Source organism: Cololabis saira, chromosome 17, assembly GCF_033807715.1.
Source record: "Cololabis saira isolate AMF1-May2022 chromosome 17, fColSai1.1, whole genome shotgun sequence".
Taxonomy (NCBI): domain Eukaryota; kingdom Metazoa; phylum Chordata; class Actinopteri; order Beloniformes; family Belonidae; genus Cololabis; species Cololabis saira.
Window position 1 is genome coordinate 5,117,602 of NC_084603.1, and position 16,278 is coordinate 5,133,879.

A 16,278-nucleotide genomic window follows, 5' to 3' on the forward strand; every position below is an offset into this window, starting at 1 on the left:
GAAAGAAAGAAAGAAAGAAAGAAAGAAAGAAAGAAAGAAAGAAAGAAAGAAAGAAAGAAAGAAAGAAAGAAAGAAAGAAAGAAAGAAAGAAAGAAAGAAAGAAAGAAAGAAAGAAAGAAAGAAAGAAGTTTTGCAGTACAGGTGTACTAATTTAATTGGTTTTTATTAATTCAATTTAATTGGTGTAGTTTAGTTAGTTTAGGTTTTATTAATCGTCATTTTTATCGTTATCGGGATAAATGCCATAAATGATCGTGATACATTTTTTAGTCCATACCGCCCATCCCTAGGAAGAACCACACACAGCCTGGCAGCTCGTCCTCATGCTGGTCACCAGCCCGGTCACACACTGCTGTGCGATGGCATCCCATTCTTCAACCAGCATTTGTCCCAAGTCAGCCGGCGTGGTTGAGTTGGTCACTCTGTGCCATCATGGGATCGGCTTGGGCGTGCTGTTCATGCCGTTCGTTCCGAACAGCACGCCCAAGCCGATCCCACGATCCAACTGTTGTTTGTCTGGACTCATTGCTGAACATAACTTTCCTCCACATGTTCAGGTCCCAGTGCACGTGTTGCTGACACCAGCACAAATGGGCTTGACGGTTAAGTGTGATCATAACAGGCCTCCTAGCTGCCCTATGACACCGGAGATTAGCTGCATGTAGTCTATTCTAGATTGTCAGGCCGTATCGTCCTGCACACCTTGACTGCAAATCTGTAGAAGCCAGACCTGATGGCAGCAACTGGGGGGTACCAGAAGCTCAAAAGAAGAGCCAATAACAGCAAAATAAGCTGTTTGCCATTGGCAGAGAAGATTTGGCAAACCTTTCATGGGTGCAACCCACATCCTCAGGTCTGCTGCTCATCCCACAAATGCATGTTCCTTCCAGACGTGGCACCATTTAAAAGGGAAATAAACTGGCTTTGCAACAGTATAAGATTTATTTTCCAAGAAGCATTATTAGAACAAGGAAATAATCTACCAAACACAAATTTCCTTACTTTTTGTTCCAAGTTTACAACTATTTACGTGGCAATGAACAGAAAGAGGGAGAGAAGGACCATGCTGCGGACACCTGGATGTTCCTGGTATGCATGTACTGGCTGAACAACTTGACATGATTTGTTTAACAGCGATAAAATAAGCATTTCCCCAGGGAACATTTTTTATTAACATTTGAGAGGAGTTACAGTATCAACTCAGCTTGGCGCACACAAACTTTTGAAAACTACATAAAACATTCCCAGCGCTTGACTCTAATAATATGAGCCAGATATACATAAAGTAATGTGAAATGCCTTTTTCTCCTATAAACAAATTCCATGTGGACTTTGTAGGATCAGAAATATGAGATAGGATGTAATGATTTTCTTTTTAAGAAATGGGAAATTTAAAGAAGTCACAGAACAAAGACCCGTTGAAGCAAATATTCTCTGTCCTATATTCAGAACCTTTACATCTACTTTTAAATACAAAGAGACTTGGTTACTCTTCAACAAGAAAGACCACACTCAGCGTCATGTGCTGCACACCTTTGACACCTTGTGGCCAAAAGCAGAACCATCCTCTCCAAAAGCATTCATTCCTGATGCAGTAAAATACATTTAAACACGTAGCCTATAAACAACAGCCACAGCGTACAGATAATTGCATGCATACCTACATAAATAAGTTTGAAATAAATATCCTCAAGCTTACTGGTCATTGGTACAACAAGACTCGTCAAAAAAAGCTACCTGGATAACTAAGATATAAGGCAGTAAAACTGACCTGAAAGTGCAAAATGATGGTCCAGATCAGTCCCAGGGTCAGTTTTGGGTTGCCGTCTGTGATGTCGTCATTCCTGATATTTACAAGTTTGACCTGATGATAGAAAGGGCACAGTTAATAAATGCATATTCACAATATACAAAAACTGTCTTGAAACCATCCTCATAAATTCCTTTATTAAGATATTAACTAAATGTGTATTCGCTGTATTAATGATAATGAAGTATAGAGTGAATCTCACTGTGTTTTGTTGATATCATCTCATGTATTAACAAACACCACAAGGTGGCGCAATAGCCCTTATATTATGCTGCACAACACTCAATTGTGGGCTTGAATGGAACCCGTAAAGCATTAATGTTTTTAATAATAAAAGGTTTTAAATGTGTCAGGACATTAGCACATATCAGTGTCCACATTTACTAGAATTTATAGATCTCCTCTAACTGCAAGACACAAAAAAGCAGAGTCTTAACACTGTTATGGTTTCGTGGGATAATTTACTATAGATTCAAACAGCCGGATCATCTGGAAAAACTGAAATCCATCAGCCATATGGGGAGATTTATTGAATCTTAAACAGTTAAATCACTGTATGTGATAATAGAGAGCGCAGGGATGTGTATGGTATGTACTGTAGTGAAAACAACACCACGACTCATTTGTGAGTATCTATGAATCCTTTGTCTCAAGGTTTACGTCACATCTGGCTATAGCTCAGCACACACAGACACACACACACACACGCACACACACATACATGCACACACATATACACCCACACACACATACAGAACATTGTGAGCATAGCGGGGGAGGGGACGGGTATCCAGAACATTATGAAATCCCACTGATGGGATTTGTAGTCAGCTCTACTTGAATGCAGCAATTACTATTTGTCGTAGCTGAAATACACTGTCATTATTTATAAAAAAAAAAGACAAAGATATAGATAAAAAACAATAAATCCAAGCAGACCACAATCCTCAATAGTGAAGTGTGATGCTGAATGCTGCTAAGTGATGTGCATTTATAAATAAATCACTAATATCATGTGAATAAAATCACCCAAAACAGTACATCTGCACACATTCATTTATCGTGGGTGTTTGTAGTGGATATATTTTGCTTTAACCACATCTTGATAGGTTTGATTCCAGCGTTGACTGTTAAGTGATTTCCACAAGCTTAACGTGGTTTAAAAAGGATTTCATAATACTGGCTTAAATTCATTCCAGTGCTAAATCCAAAGTGTGACACAATAATTCTGAAAAAGCTGTTTGAACGGCGCCTTACCTGCCGCCGTTTTAAATAATCCAGTGCTATTTGTACATTCTGGAGTCTGTGGAAGCGCATCCGTCCTCTCTCCCGAGGCTGTGGACATAAACAAGGAAGAGCAGCCATGTATGTTAATCAGTACTGATGACTGTCAGAGGACAAATTAAGAAATCCCTGGCATGGAGGATATGGAACATGCTATTCTTACCCTTCAATCTGGTGAGGTAGGGACAAAAAAGATCACACACAAACACACACACACACACACACAACTCTACCCATATCAGAAGCCATTTCAAGTCTACTCAAACTGTGCAAATCGTGAATAGTAGTGTATTGAACATCCTAAGAAGAGTGATTTTTAGCATTTCATACAAATTAGATCTGTGCAAGTCAAACAAACCAAGTGACCAAATCTGTGGGAAAATCTATTCTGGCAGCCCAAAAGACAACTAAGATACTTTAACATCCATTAGTTCCTGTTCCTTCAATAATTATAGTGTATTATATGATATCAAGTGCTATGAAAGGTAAGGGGCCACGGCATGAGGTCATGGGATGGAAAATGCATTCAAGCCAGGATGCAGCAGCAGACGACGACTTGAACAGCAGCCAGCCATCTTTTTCATCTAAGTAGCAAAGCAAGTACATCTAGTAGACCAAGCTCTTTCATTTAGTGAATGCCATTCACTCCTGAAGCCCCTCAGAGGGCTTCAACAGCAAAATACTCAAAACTATAACAAAAAAAGCAAATGAAAAATGTCTGAATCACTAGGTGTATTCAGAGATATTTAACTGATTGACTTCATGACGTGCAAAGCCAGTGAGATGATTAAAAAGAGTCCGACTACAAGGACAATTTTTAATGTATTTTGTTCATAACTTTTCATTTTTTAGACTTTATTATGAATTATATTTTGTTTTTCTGTTGATGTGTAAAATATGTGCTGCAAAGGAAAATCTTGACTACTACACATACACACCCACATACAGTATATATATATATATATATATATATATATATATATATATATATATATATATATATATATATATATATATATATATATATATATATATATACCGTATTTTCTGGACTATAAGCCGCTACTTTTTTCATAGGTTTTCAACCATGCAGCTTATACAAAGGTGCGGCTAATCTGTGGATTTTTCTTCCACCGCTCGGGGCGCTCTAACCGGAATTAGAATAAAAATTAAGACAAAATAAATGCAAAGAAGAATACGCTACTTCTTCTTTAGCAGATAGAAGTAGAAGCAGATTTCAAACAGATAAATAAATACCGGTTATTTTCTCTTGGTTCTGTCCCGTTTTAATCAGCAAAGTTGCTGCCGTGTTAAAAGACACTGTTAGTAAAGGATCTATTTAGGTACAAACATGTACATCATTTACAGTTCAAAATCTTTCTGTACATGTAGTAAATATCTAATCTAACAACATAAATATCTACGGCTTGCATATCTTTTTTTTTTTAAATAGAGCGGATGCGGCTTATATACGGGTGCGGCTTATAGTCCAGAAAATACGGTATATATATATAAATATATATATATATATATATATACATATATATATATATATATATACACATACATACATATATACGTTTTCCTGCAACAATCAAACAAAATTCTAATGTCCTTATAAACAACGTACAATGAAATGTAGCTTTCCAGTGGTGAAAAACTTCAGCAATCTTCAGTAATCATATAGAAAATATCTCAGTTATTCTAGACAATTCTAAGAACAGATTATGAGGTGCACTTATTTCTATGTTTCCATTGTGCCGCCAGAGGACATTCTGAATTAGTCTGTTACAAAGAGGATGGGGGGCAAGCCACACGTACCCCCTTATCATCATCCACTGTGTCTCCATGCTGCTCAACTGCACATGCTTCTGTCCCACTCACCAACCGCAAAGTCTTCAGAAAATCGCGTTCCCTTGGCTTTATCACCGAAAAGGCAACACATGGGGGGAGGAAAAAAAAAAGGAAGACATGGACACAAACCCACGCGCGCGCACACACACACACACACACACACACACACACACGCACATTCAAGCACACACAGACAAAGCAGCCAAATCATAAGGAGGTTGGACAATGGAGATAAAGCAGTCAAGGAGTGGAAAGCAGAAGAACAGGAAAGTGGGATGTAAACTGAAAACACATACTAGAAGGATGTAAGTTAGTCACATTGGAGAGGTAGGATGGGGTGGGGGTAGGGTGTAACTGCTGAGGATTTGATCATTTCAGTCAACTAACACAGACTAATGTTATGGATTCAAGTACAATGTACTACAGACTACAAAGACTGCACTGACATACTAGTAATTGTACATAAAAGGTCATGGCAGAATTTGGTTAAATCACAGCTGCAGTCACATAGATTAATCAAGCTTTATCCTGTATTACTCTTATTGCTTTTAATAAGAAAATTGGAGAAGGTGAGATACTCTTTAAAAGGCAACGCAGCTAAATTCGTTCGCAAATGGCAATCTTTCATAGACCACTTTACCGCGTTGAAGACTCTACCCACTGACTGACCCCCCCCTCCCTTAATTTTCTTTTCATCTCCTTAATTTGTTTTTTTTATGTTTTATTTATTTCCAGTTAATGGGATATCACTTATGGGCATCTACATTCACCACTGCATTTGTTTTTTGTATGCATTTTTGCTCATACATTACTTTCCTCCTTTGATCATTTCTTGCTCATCTGTTTATTTATTATTTAACGCTACAGAGACTCTGTTCCTTAGCTAGGTTTTGTGTGTTTTAAAAGAAAAAAAAAAAGGAGACAATGTATAATGCGTGTGTTTGACTACAGATTTCCATGTTTTCATTGTGTGTTGTTTCCTATAAAAAGATCAATAAAAAAAAAAAAAAAAAAAAAAAAAAAAATGAGAATACATTTCATGATCACTCTAGATATGTACTGTACTAACTACGGTACTTAAGAAGCCCAGCTTCTTTCTCTACTTATCAACAATTTGGTTTTAAATACGGGTCTATCTGAGTGTTGCTCTTCTTTAGCCTTAGAATAGTTGTGCTCTTTTAATGTTTGGACTCTTTTGAATTCCACTTTATTTCCTGTTTTATTTTGAAGGCAGTTTTCCTGGTGCGTGGCCTCCACTCTTCTGCCAATTGTATCTGTCCATACCTGTATCTCATTATCCTTTGAATGTTTATCAGTCATCATTTTCAAAACCGCATACTACACTACTCATGTGGAGTAATCTTTCCAAACATTTGTATATATGTGTGGCAGTATTCTATTCCCTGTTATTTGTTCAGGATTTTATTATCATTGCATTGTCTTGGTTTAGTGGAGGTAACATTGCCCATTAATTTCATACAGTGTTTATGCAGTGTGCACTTTCTTAAGTGGGGGATCAATGTAGAAAAATGGAGACTCACACTGGTAAAGCAAAAAAAAGAAAGAAAGAAAGAAGCTAATGTGCTGTTTGTCTTCTGTGGGTCAATAGCTTTAGTGTTCATTACACTGCTGGATGCAGGAACCCCTGAGACTTTATTGTACAGAGGTTTAAATAACTTTTTACACCTCTGGATATGAAAATGACATTAAATATTGTTAAAATGCGCAAGCAGATGTGTAGCCAAGGAATCTGATAAATTACACATAATTAAACAGCTGCAGTGGAAATATTGATAATCTACATGCTTATCATGGAATACGTTAAAATAAAGATATAAATAAGAGACCATTGTTATCTATTTGAGGTTTGCCAGCAATTTTCAGAAAAATGGGACTTTCTGAGATTAAATGTGCGGTCTCTTGGCACAGCAGATTTGATCAGAGATGGTAAAATCCCAGGATTCCCTCTTCCCTCTCACCACCACTTACATAAGTGTCGGGAGCAAAAGGCCGGTGCATCAACATGAACGTGTAAACTAGACAGCTCCCTCACTGTCATTATAACTGACTTTCATTTGACTGATTTCAGTGGAAACTGTTCCAGTTCATCCCTCAACAGGGTGGTCCACGTGAACCAAAACAGCATCAGTGGTTCACGTATGTAAGTCTGACTTTTCATCACTTCATTAAATCCTGTCCACAAAACATAAAACAGCTGAAAAACGGGAACTCACCAGTGTGTCTCCAGACAAAACCTCCAAGAGTGAGATCAGGTTATGTCCATCTCGCAAGTCTTCGTACAGGTCATTTATATGCTTCCGTACCTGTGGACCAAGGGAGATAGGAATTATCAGCAGTGGTGGGGTTTTGTTTTTTTTGTTTTGCTTCACCCACTATAAACAAAATAAAACTGTGTGAATTGTTGAATGAACCGATCTTTGACCTTTGACCCATGGACAATGCAAGCCTCTTATATTCAAACATTTTGATTGACTGCAACCAGAGGTGGGTAGTAACGAGTTACATTTACTCCATTACATTTACTTGAGTAAGTTTTGGGAAATGTTGTACTTTTAGGAGTAGTTTTGAATCACTATACTTTTTACTTTTACTTGAGTAGATTTGTGAAGAAGAAACTGTTCCTCTTACTCCGCTACATTAGGCTACGTTGAGCTGTTACTTTTCTTTTATCCCTTTTATCCGCGTACGCGTCAATCTCATGACATCACTGGGTGATTCTTTGGGAAAAATGTTTGTTTTTGCATGTTTTGTCACATATATCTCAAACACACAGAGTTTCTATGAGTTCATGGGCTTGTTCTAGTTCTGCCTGGTTAAAAAAGAAAAGTACAAAGGCTTGAAATTTTGTACTACTTGTGCTTAATTTATTTTATTTATTCTCATCATTTTATTATGTATTAAAGTACTTGAATTTACTTTAAGATTATTTTAATTTAAGCAATTTTTTTTATTAATTTTAATTCATTTTATTATTTTATTGATTTAATTTGCCTGAAGATGATTATTTTGTACTTTTGTCTGTTTGAATGGTTGTGTTAGAAAAATAAATCAGACGTTACTCAACAGTTACTCAGTACTTGAGTAGTTTTTTCACCAAGTACTTTTTTACTTTTACTCAAGTAATTATTTGGATGACTACTTTTTACTTGTACTTGAGTCATATTATTCTGAAGTAACAGTACTTTTACTTGAGTACAGTTTTTGGCTACTCTACCCACCACTGACTGCAACTTAGTATTTGATTCTGTAATCTTCTATTTTCAGCTCAAGAACCATCTTAGATAAAAAAAAAAAAAAACTGTTTTATGTCATACCCACAACAAATATGTTTTAATAGTGCTCTCAAATGAGACAATTGTACAACTAACACATGCTGGGTATCAATGTGACACCTCATCTAAGCACTTAAGCAAGGCACTTAACCGCTACAGCCCTTCCAGCATGTCCGTCTGTCCTTGCTGCCCTACATACCGTGCCTCTGAAATCCCCCTGACCTGCTTTCACACAGAACTTTCAGCACTGTATTCCCAGATAGCAGCCACAACTGTGCAGCCAAAATAGATTGCACCTGTATGTTATTGGGTCGGGGAAGCAGTTCCCCAACTATTAGTCAGCATCTCTGATTTCTTATGGAGCACGTGTGAAGCCTGCTGCAACACACATAACTACGATCTAAGGTGCCGGAAATCTGTCCAAAAAAGGAAAAATTGATAAAAATAGGTGTAAATTCTCCGTTGAAACCACAAATTAAAGTTCAAACAACTAAAAAACAGAGATGTCTCTGGTTTTTACGTGTTCGTAGAAATTACAATCAGCAGCTTTTATCCCATGGATCATGTTTGAAGTACTTTAGGCGTGAAATACTATTTTGTTCTCCCTCCTGTCAAGATTGTGAAAGTTTACATAACAATTCAGCACAAGTTAAAGCAAGCATGCCCTGCAGAGAAAAATGTGAGTGGCTTCTCTGACCTACTGCAACCCTCCAGTGACATTTCTTACTGGAAATGTTGTATGCCTGTTCAGTATCACAACAGTTCATAAGCAGCCATCGAGAGGAGGTTGCAAGCTCATCAATCGATGACCGATCCATGAGTCAGGGGCTTTTAAACTGACCTTTCAGAAGTAAGTGGATAACTGTCATTCACCTGTATAAAAAGCAAAGTAACCAATCAAAGAATGAGATCAGAGATTATCTCCATCAGTATTGAAGGTTCAGTGTTTATATTTACTTATTCCACAACAGAAAAATGTCCTCTGGATTTTAAAATGGTATAATCTAATGACAAACAACAGTGTTGTTGACGTCATAGGTGCATAAGGCCAAAAGTGAAACAGCCACAGTCTTAAGATGTAACTGGATAAAAAGTCAGGGGATCTCCGACATGAGGGGAATTCGTCCCACAGAAGTCGAGACTGTGCCAAACGCTGCATGAGCCAAGACAAAAAGTCAGGGGATGACCAGGATCAGTGTGTGCCATCATGCGGAGGCTGCAAATATTTCCACAAAATATAAAGTAAAAATCCTGGTTTAATTGAACATTTTACTTTAATTATGATTATTGAATGAATATTTTATTTTAGTTTTACTTTTTGTTTCGCCAAAGAACACTGACAAGGTTTTTGCTGTTACATTATATTTTTCTGGTAAAAGAGTAAATATATTTGTGTACCGGTATATTTGATTTTAAAATAAGTACAGTGAACATGAACAGACGCAATTTAAAAATAATAAATGGTGTGAAAAATTTGAAATACCGTATTTTCTGGACTATAAGCCGCTACTTTTTTCATAGGTTTTCAACCATACGGCTTATACAAAGGTGCGGCTATTCTGTGGATTTTTCTTCCACCGCTAGGGGGAATGCTAACCGGAATTAGAATAAAAACTAAGACAAAATAAATGCAAAGAAGAATACGCTACTTCTTCTTTAGCAGATAGAAGTAGAAGCAGATTTCAAACAGATAAATGGATAAATAAATACCGGTTATTCTCTCTTGGTTCTGTCCCGTTTTAATCAGTAAAGTTGCTGCCGTGTTAAAAGACACTGTTAGGAAAGGATCTATTTAGGTACAAACATGTACATCATTTACAGTTCAAAATCCTTCTGTACATGTAGTTAATATCTAATCTAACAACATAAATATCTGCGGCTTGCATATCTTTTTTTTTTTTAAATAGAGCGGATGCGGCTTATATACAGGTGCGGCTTGTATATCTTTTTTTTATTTATTTTTTTAAAATAGAGCGGATGCGGCTTATATACAGGTGCGGCTTATAGTCCAGAAAATACAGTAATTGCCATGGCCATATTTTGTTGGTTGGTTGTTCTGTTGATCTGTTTTGATTCATTTCCAGGTAAGTTGTCCAGCACTAACTTGAGCTACTTCCTTCTGGATCAATGTGGCATGCTGACCAACAGTATCTTTCTCTGACCTGTTCACCCGCTACTGAGGCTGGACAGCAGCTGTTTTCCATGTTCCAGTACAGAGAAGGTGAACTTAAGCTTTATGCTCTCCTTTTAATTGAAATGAAAATCTTCTCTTGTTTTGCCCTTGGCTACGGAAAACCAGTTTTATTTTGCATTTTGCTCAGTGGACCATCCATGTCGCAGTGTACAATGCAGCCAATTAGTTTTAATCTTTCAAGAAGAGCTCCATTTGGATGCCATTGTATTACTAAGCCAATCAGCTGAAATCTCTTCTGTTAATTATAAACCCAACATTACATAACAACTGCATCACCAGAAATTTGAAGAAATTTGCAGACAGACAATTTTTGTTGCTTCATAAGCTACTCTAACCTCAATATTTTTGGACTAGCAGGGTCTGGCTCCATTCCTGTTTATTTAATTAGATGCACGACACCCGCATTCCAGTACAGTGAGCACACAGGACTAAAACAAACAGTGACTGTCACTTTGCAATGCAGAAAAATCAATCAGCCTTTTCTGTTAAATAAGCAAAACTCTGTGCCTGTCTACCCTTTGAGCTGTGAACTCAACAAGTACAATGTTTTTTAAAGGAAGGACCAAATCATAAAAAAGAAACATTTTTTCTCACCCCTAATACAAACTTGTATATCTGCTATTTTCACATTTGTATTTTATTTACTGTTTTGAACTTTGAAGCCTTTTCTGCACAGCTATTCTAAACCGGTGTCTTGCTAACATTATAGCGCATCTGCTGCTTTGTATAATTGTTTGTTACAGTTTGATTAATCTGTTCACATTAAATCATCAGTAATATTAAATTAAACTGGACATTTTCCAAACCAGTCATGTCTTCAACCACTGCAGCTACTCTTTCACAAATACGGAGCAGCTGCCAATTTAATGTGAAGTCCAAATGTCAGTTTTCATTTGGATGAGTATGGCAATAATGACATTAATGTTTAAACAAGCTCTCCGCTGCTCTGTCCATGACGGACATGACTAGGGTTGCCACCTTTCAGAAATAGAAATAAGGGACGCCCTGATTTCAGCAGCGCCGGAGCCAAAAAAAAGCCCCAAAACTTCTAAACTGAATAAAAATGTGTTTATTTTATATGAAAAAACTAAATGCTTTGATTTAAAGTTTAAAGTGCTTTAATAGCGTTGAACTTGCATGACTGTACAGACAGCCAGCCACACTAGCAACTGAAATAGCCTCCTATGCTACATATGTCCACATCAGCCAAGATGTATAATATAGCCTACAGGTGAAGAATATGGTATAAAAGTTAATTTATTTCAATAATTCAACTAGAATATGGTGTAAAAGTTAATTTATTTCAATAATTCAACTAGAATATGGTGTAAAAGTTAACTTATTTCAATAATTCAACTAGAATATGGTGTAAAGGTTCATTTATTTCAATAATTCAACTAGAATATGGTGTAAAAGTAAATTTATTTCAATAATTCAACTAGAATATGGTGTAAAGGTTAATTTATTTCAATAATTCAACTAGAATATGGTGTAAAAGTTAATGAAAATACGGTACAAATCGTGTCCCGTATTAGTTCAATACGGGACGCAACATTTTTTTCTCAAATAAAGGACAATTCCGTATTTTACGGGACGGGTGGCAACCCTAGACATGACATAAATGTGATTGAGGTGATGATTGTGAGTCAGGCACCACTGGCATGTAAAAGCTCTCATAAAAACATTATGAATCCTAGAATCACTTTCTCAAAGCTGTATCTGATTAAACACGTCCTTGCTTGCCTGTTTGTCTGCTAGGGTGTTTCTTTAAATTAAACTGATGAAAGGCCACAGTAAGCATTTCAAATTCCCAACTCGACAAAGGAGAACTTGTTGCTCAGCTCACGCTAAATGGCTTTTGACAAACTTTACTAATATCTGAGGAGGAATGTTAACATGCTGGGACCTTCCACGGAGAGTACTGATGAGTGATTGATTGCTCATCTCGGAGGAACATGGCTTTGATAATCGGGGCGGGAAACAATGTCTGAGTCTTAATTATTTAGGCATCCTGCTTCTTTTAAAGTAAACAACGTAGTTTCATGTGGGTGACGAGTATGCCCGTAAATAAGGTTTTTGGTTCAGTTTCTATGTCAGAAAAACTGCATGTCAAACATTTGTCACACAGGACTTCTTACCTTTAGCAGATGCTGGTTTATCCATTTTGTAAAGGTCTTCTTCTGCACTCTGTCTCTTTCATCTAGAGGAACAGAAAACAGGCATTATTTTCTTCACATCACAGAGGACTCTGGGCAGATCTCCTTTTGTGAAGGCTGCCATTAGTGAAATTGAGTTCTGCCACAGTTTTTATGTAACCTGTTATGTTGGTTTGTGTTAATCTTCCTGAAGAACAGGATAAAACGTTAAGTAAAATATAATATGTCACGAAGAGTAATGACGCGGTCTGATAATTGAGTAAATAAAGTTGCTGGAAGAACTTTAAATACTTTTTTAAACTGAAATCAACTGTTTAATGTTGTATGTGATTAACTGTTCTCTTTCTTCTAGTCTAAAATTGTCTTGAAGGATGTATAAAACACACAAGCTCCATATATTTAGGTCACTACCAAACAAACAAAATCAGTAGAAGTCACTGCCCAGATACAAAAGACCAAACGTGCATTAGGATAAAGAACCATTGAAGACTGTATTTCTGAATATATATATATATATATATATATATATATATATATATATATATATATATATCTTATAAAAACCTAGAATTATGAATAAAATATTTGTTTAATTGAGGGAATAAAGACGTTTTGGAGTAGCAAAATTAATTGATAGGTCTAAAAAATAGATAATATTGTCATATTGAGGTGAATATTATTTCTGCTGCATTCTTAATATTATATTATCATATTCAAATAGCGTGTGTGTCTTCTCTGATACTGCAGGGAAAAAGAACAAGTCATGGTCAGCATAATAAGGAAGAGAAGAGTATTATCAATGATGATTTTTCCAGTGTGATATTCTGCTTCCTATTTTCTTGTTGTTTCTTGCTTGTGTTGTTCTCGCAGATGTAAGTCGCTTTGGATAAAAGCGTCTGCTAAATGACAAACAGTAGTAGTAAAAAACAAAGTCAACATGAATAAACTTTCATGCTATTTATAAAATCAAAAGGACTAATACTGTGTGGTATTACGTTTTTGGTATTATATCTGTGTATGTGTGAGTGTGAATGTGTTCACATGTGTGTCTGTCTGTTTGTTTGGATCACCATGGAAACCAGACTCCTCCATGAGCGTGTAGAGTGAAAGCAGGGCGCAAGTGGATGCAATTAATTCCCACTTATTTTGGTCATGTGAATTCAGTTATAAATTTTGGAGGGACCTCCACAAATATATTGTTGATTCTGTCTTTCCTGATTTTCATCTTTATTTTAAGAATGTTATTTTTGGTTTTCATAATTTTAATCACCAAGATAGGGACGCTTTCTTTTTTATTAATCTGTTTTTATTTTTAGCTAAATTTCACATACACAAGTCCAAATTCATCCGCAGAAAACCTGAACTCCTTGTACTTAAAAAAGAACTTGATCTATATATAAGGACAATTTACTCATCGAAAAACAAAAAGGCACAAAAAACTATCGGCATCTGTAAATTGTTCAATTTGACTACATGAAACCTACTCTCGCACATTATGTTGTTTTTATTTTTATTTATGTTTAATTTACATTCAACTGTCTTGTTCTTTATATATTCTTTTGTTTATTTCTTTTCTATATGGTGCTCGAATGTCTGTATTTGTATGTCACCCTTGTTCTTAATTTTGCATTGTATTTTGAGATTTAAATAAAAAAAAATAAATAAATAAAAATAAAAAAAAAAATAAAAAAAATAAAATAAAAAAAAAGTGGATGCAATTAAAGAAAAAAGACATACTAAACATCCAGCCATCCATTATTTAAAAAAGTTTTACCCTATTTAGGGATTTGCTGGAGCCTGTCACAACACACACGCACACACAAGTTTCTGCATTTTGTATCTTAAAGAGACTGAAAAAGCATAAGTTAGGGGTGTCCTTCTCACAGGCATATCGTTCTGCTGCTCTATGTGTCTTGAAAACTGTCGTCTATCCGGGGCTGGAGCAGGGCAGGATCCTGGCCAGTAACCACAACTGTGAGTCATTTCTCTGCCTCCATCGTGTATCCCAGTCTGCCAGACACCACTCCTCCGAGCAGTTTTTAGTGCACACAAAAAAGCTCACATGTACAATACATGCCACCAAAAAGAAACATCTGTCCTCCAGCTCACGCTTGTCCCACTCTCAATGCCATCAGCACCGAGGGGGCTAGTATTCCCTGAACTCTGACCACAGGATTAACAAAACAAGATACCCTCCTGCCTTGCCAATCTTCAGTGAACATTACACAATACAGTATGTTTTGCTCAAGCATATCTGACTCGATATCGGTAATGAGTAAGTACAGGCATCATGACTAATCTTAAAGAAGCGGTTACGATAAATACTGACCCATGCAGCACATTAGAGTTACCAGATGTGCTCTTTGATCCTTCCCGGTCTTGAGCAGACAGTTCATCATGTGCTGCCCCTCCTGAGGGCTGGCAGGAGGATCGTGCTTCAGGTAGGTGAATGCCATGTGGAGAAGCGTGTGAGGAAGCTGAAACAGCCTCCCTGCTTTCACTCGTCAGTCTCCCAGCCTCTGAGGCGGCCGTAACTCCCTCTCTCATCAAGCCTCCAGAGCGAGTCCTGTCAGGTTTTCCATGGCTACTTGCTCATTTCAGTTTCCATGGGGTTTGGTGTTTATCTAGCACCAGCCCTCAAAACCCCAGAAAAAAAGAAGCAAAAAAAATGCTTCTTATTAAAAAAAAAAAAAAAAGAAAGAGTTCCTTGTTTCTTAGTGCTGAAATTTCGGAGCAACTTACAGCATTTCCTAATTATTGCAAATATCAAGTATATATTTGCCCAACTTTCACTATTTTTAAAGTTTGAAAATGCTCAGCTTTCTCTTGTCCAGCAGTCAGAACTCCCTACAGCAGGGGTATTCAACTAGATTCGGCCGGGGGCCACATCTGCAAAAGGACTGTATGGAGAGGGCCGCACAATTTGAAAATGTGGGGGTTTTCAAAATGTATTTTGCACTCAAAGACGAAGACTTATGTAAATATAATACATTTGTATTATACATTTGAATATATCTAGTTTACATATGAATTATGTATTAATTGTCTCCAGATTTAGTAATTGTGAATGTTAAATATAATATTCAGATAAAGAAATATTTTGAATGCAAGTTAATTTTGAAACCATGCATTGTGCAAACTTAATGAAATTGATATTGACCTACTTTTAATAAAACACGCGTTAATGACAAAGCACCACTTTCCACCAAGATTTCCTTATTTGAATATTATATTAAGCATTGAGCACAACCATTTTAGTCCATAGTAGCCAGTTATAAAAATATTATTAATTTTTTTTTTTTTTCCCAACAAACACCCCCTTTTTTGAAATATGACCAGGGGCCACATAAAAGCTCCTGGCGGGCCGCATGTGGCCCGCGGGCCGCCAATTGAATAGCCCTGCCCTACAGCGTTCATACCAGCAAGAAAACATACTCAACATGATCAGCATCTTCCATGGACCTGTTTAGTTTTAGTGAACTTGACTGCACCACAGTCCTTGTGTCTGAATACATTTCCAATGCTTCAGAATTCTGTGTAACACAATTTATCATCGTCACTGTTTGAGAGGGTTTGCAAATCTGCCCCAATGGCAAACCTTACCAAATGTTCTCAGTGAGCACAATAGAAAGAGTGATAGATAGATAGATAGATAGATAGATAGATAGATAGATAGATAGATAGATA

The 16,278-nt window shown here is 36.6% G+C and overlaps 1 protein-coding gene across 1 annotated transcript in view; it reads right to left on the bottom strand.

The window, feature by feature from the left end:
• The window catches only part of dst (dystonin), a 158,832-nt gene that overhangs the window by 116,517 nt on the left and 26,037 nt on the right, over window positions 1-16,278 (bottom strand). The window contains 5 exon segments of the mRNA XM_061746058.1: window positions 1,772-1,864; window positions 3,068-3,145; window positions 4,916-5,014; window positions 7,183-7,272; window positions 12,574-12,635. Coding sequence (XP_061602042.1) covers window positions 1,772-1,864; window positions 3,068-3,145; window positions 4,916-5,014; window positions 7,183-7,272; window positions 12,574-12,635 — 422 coding nt within the window.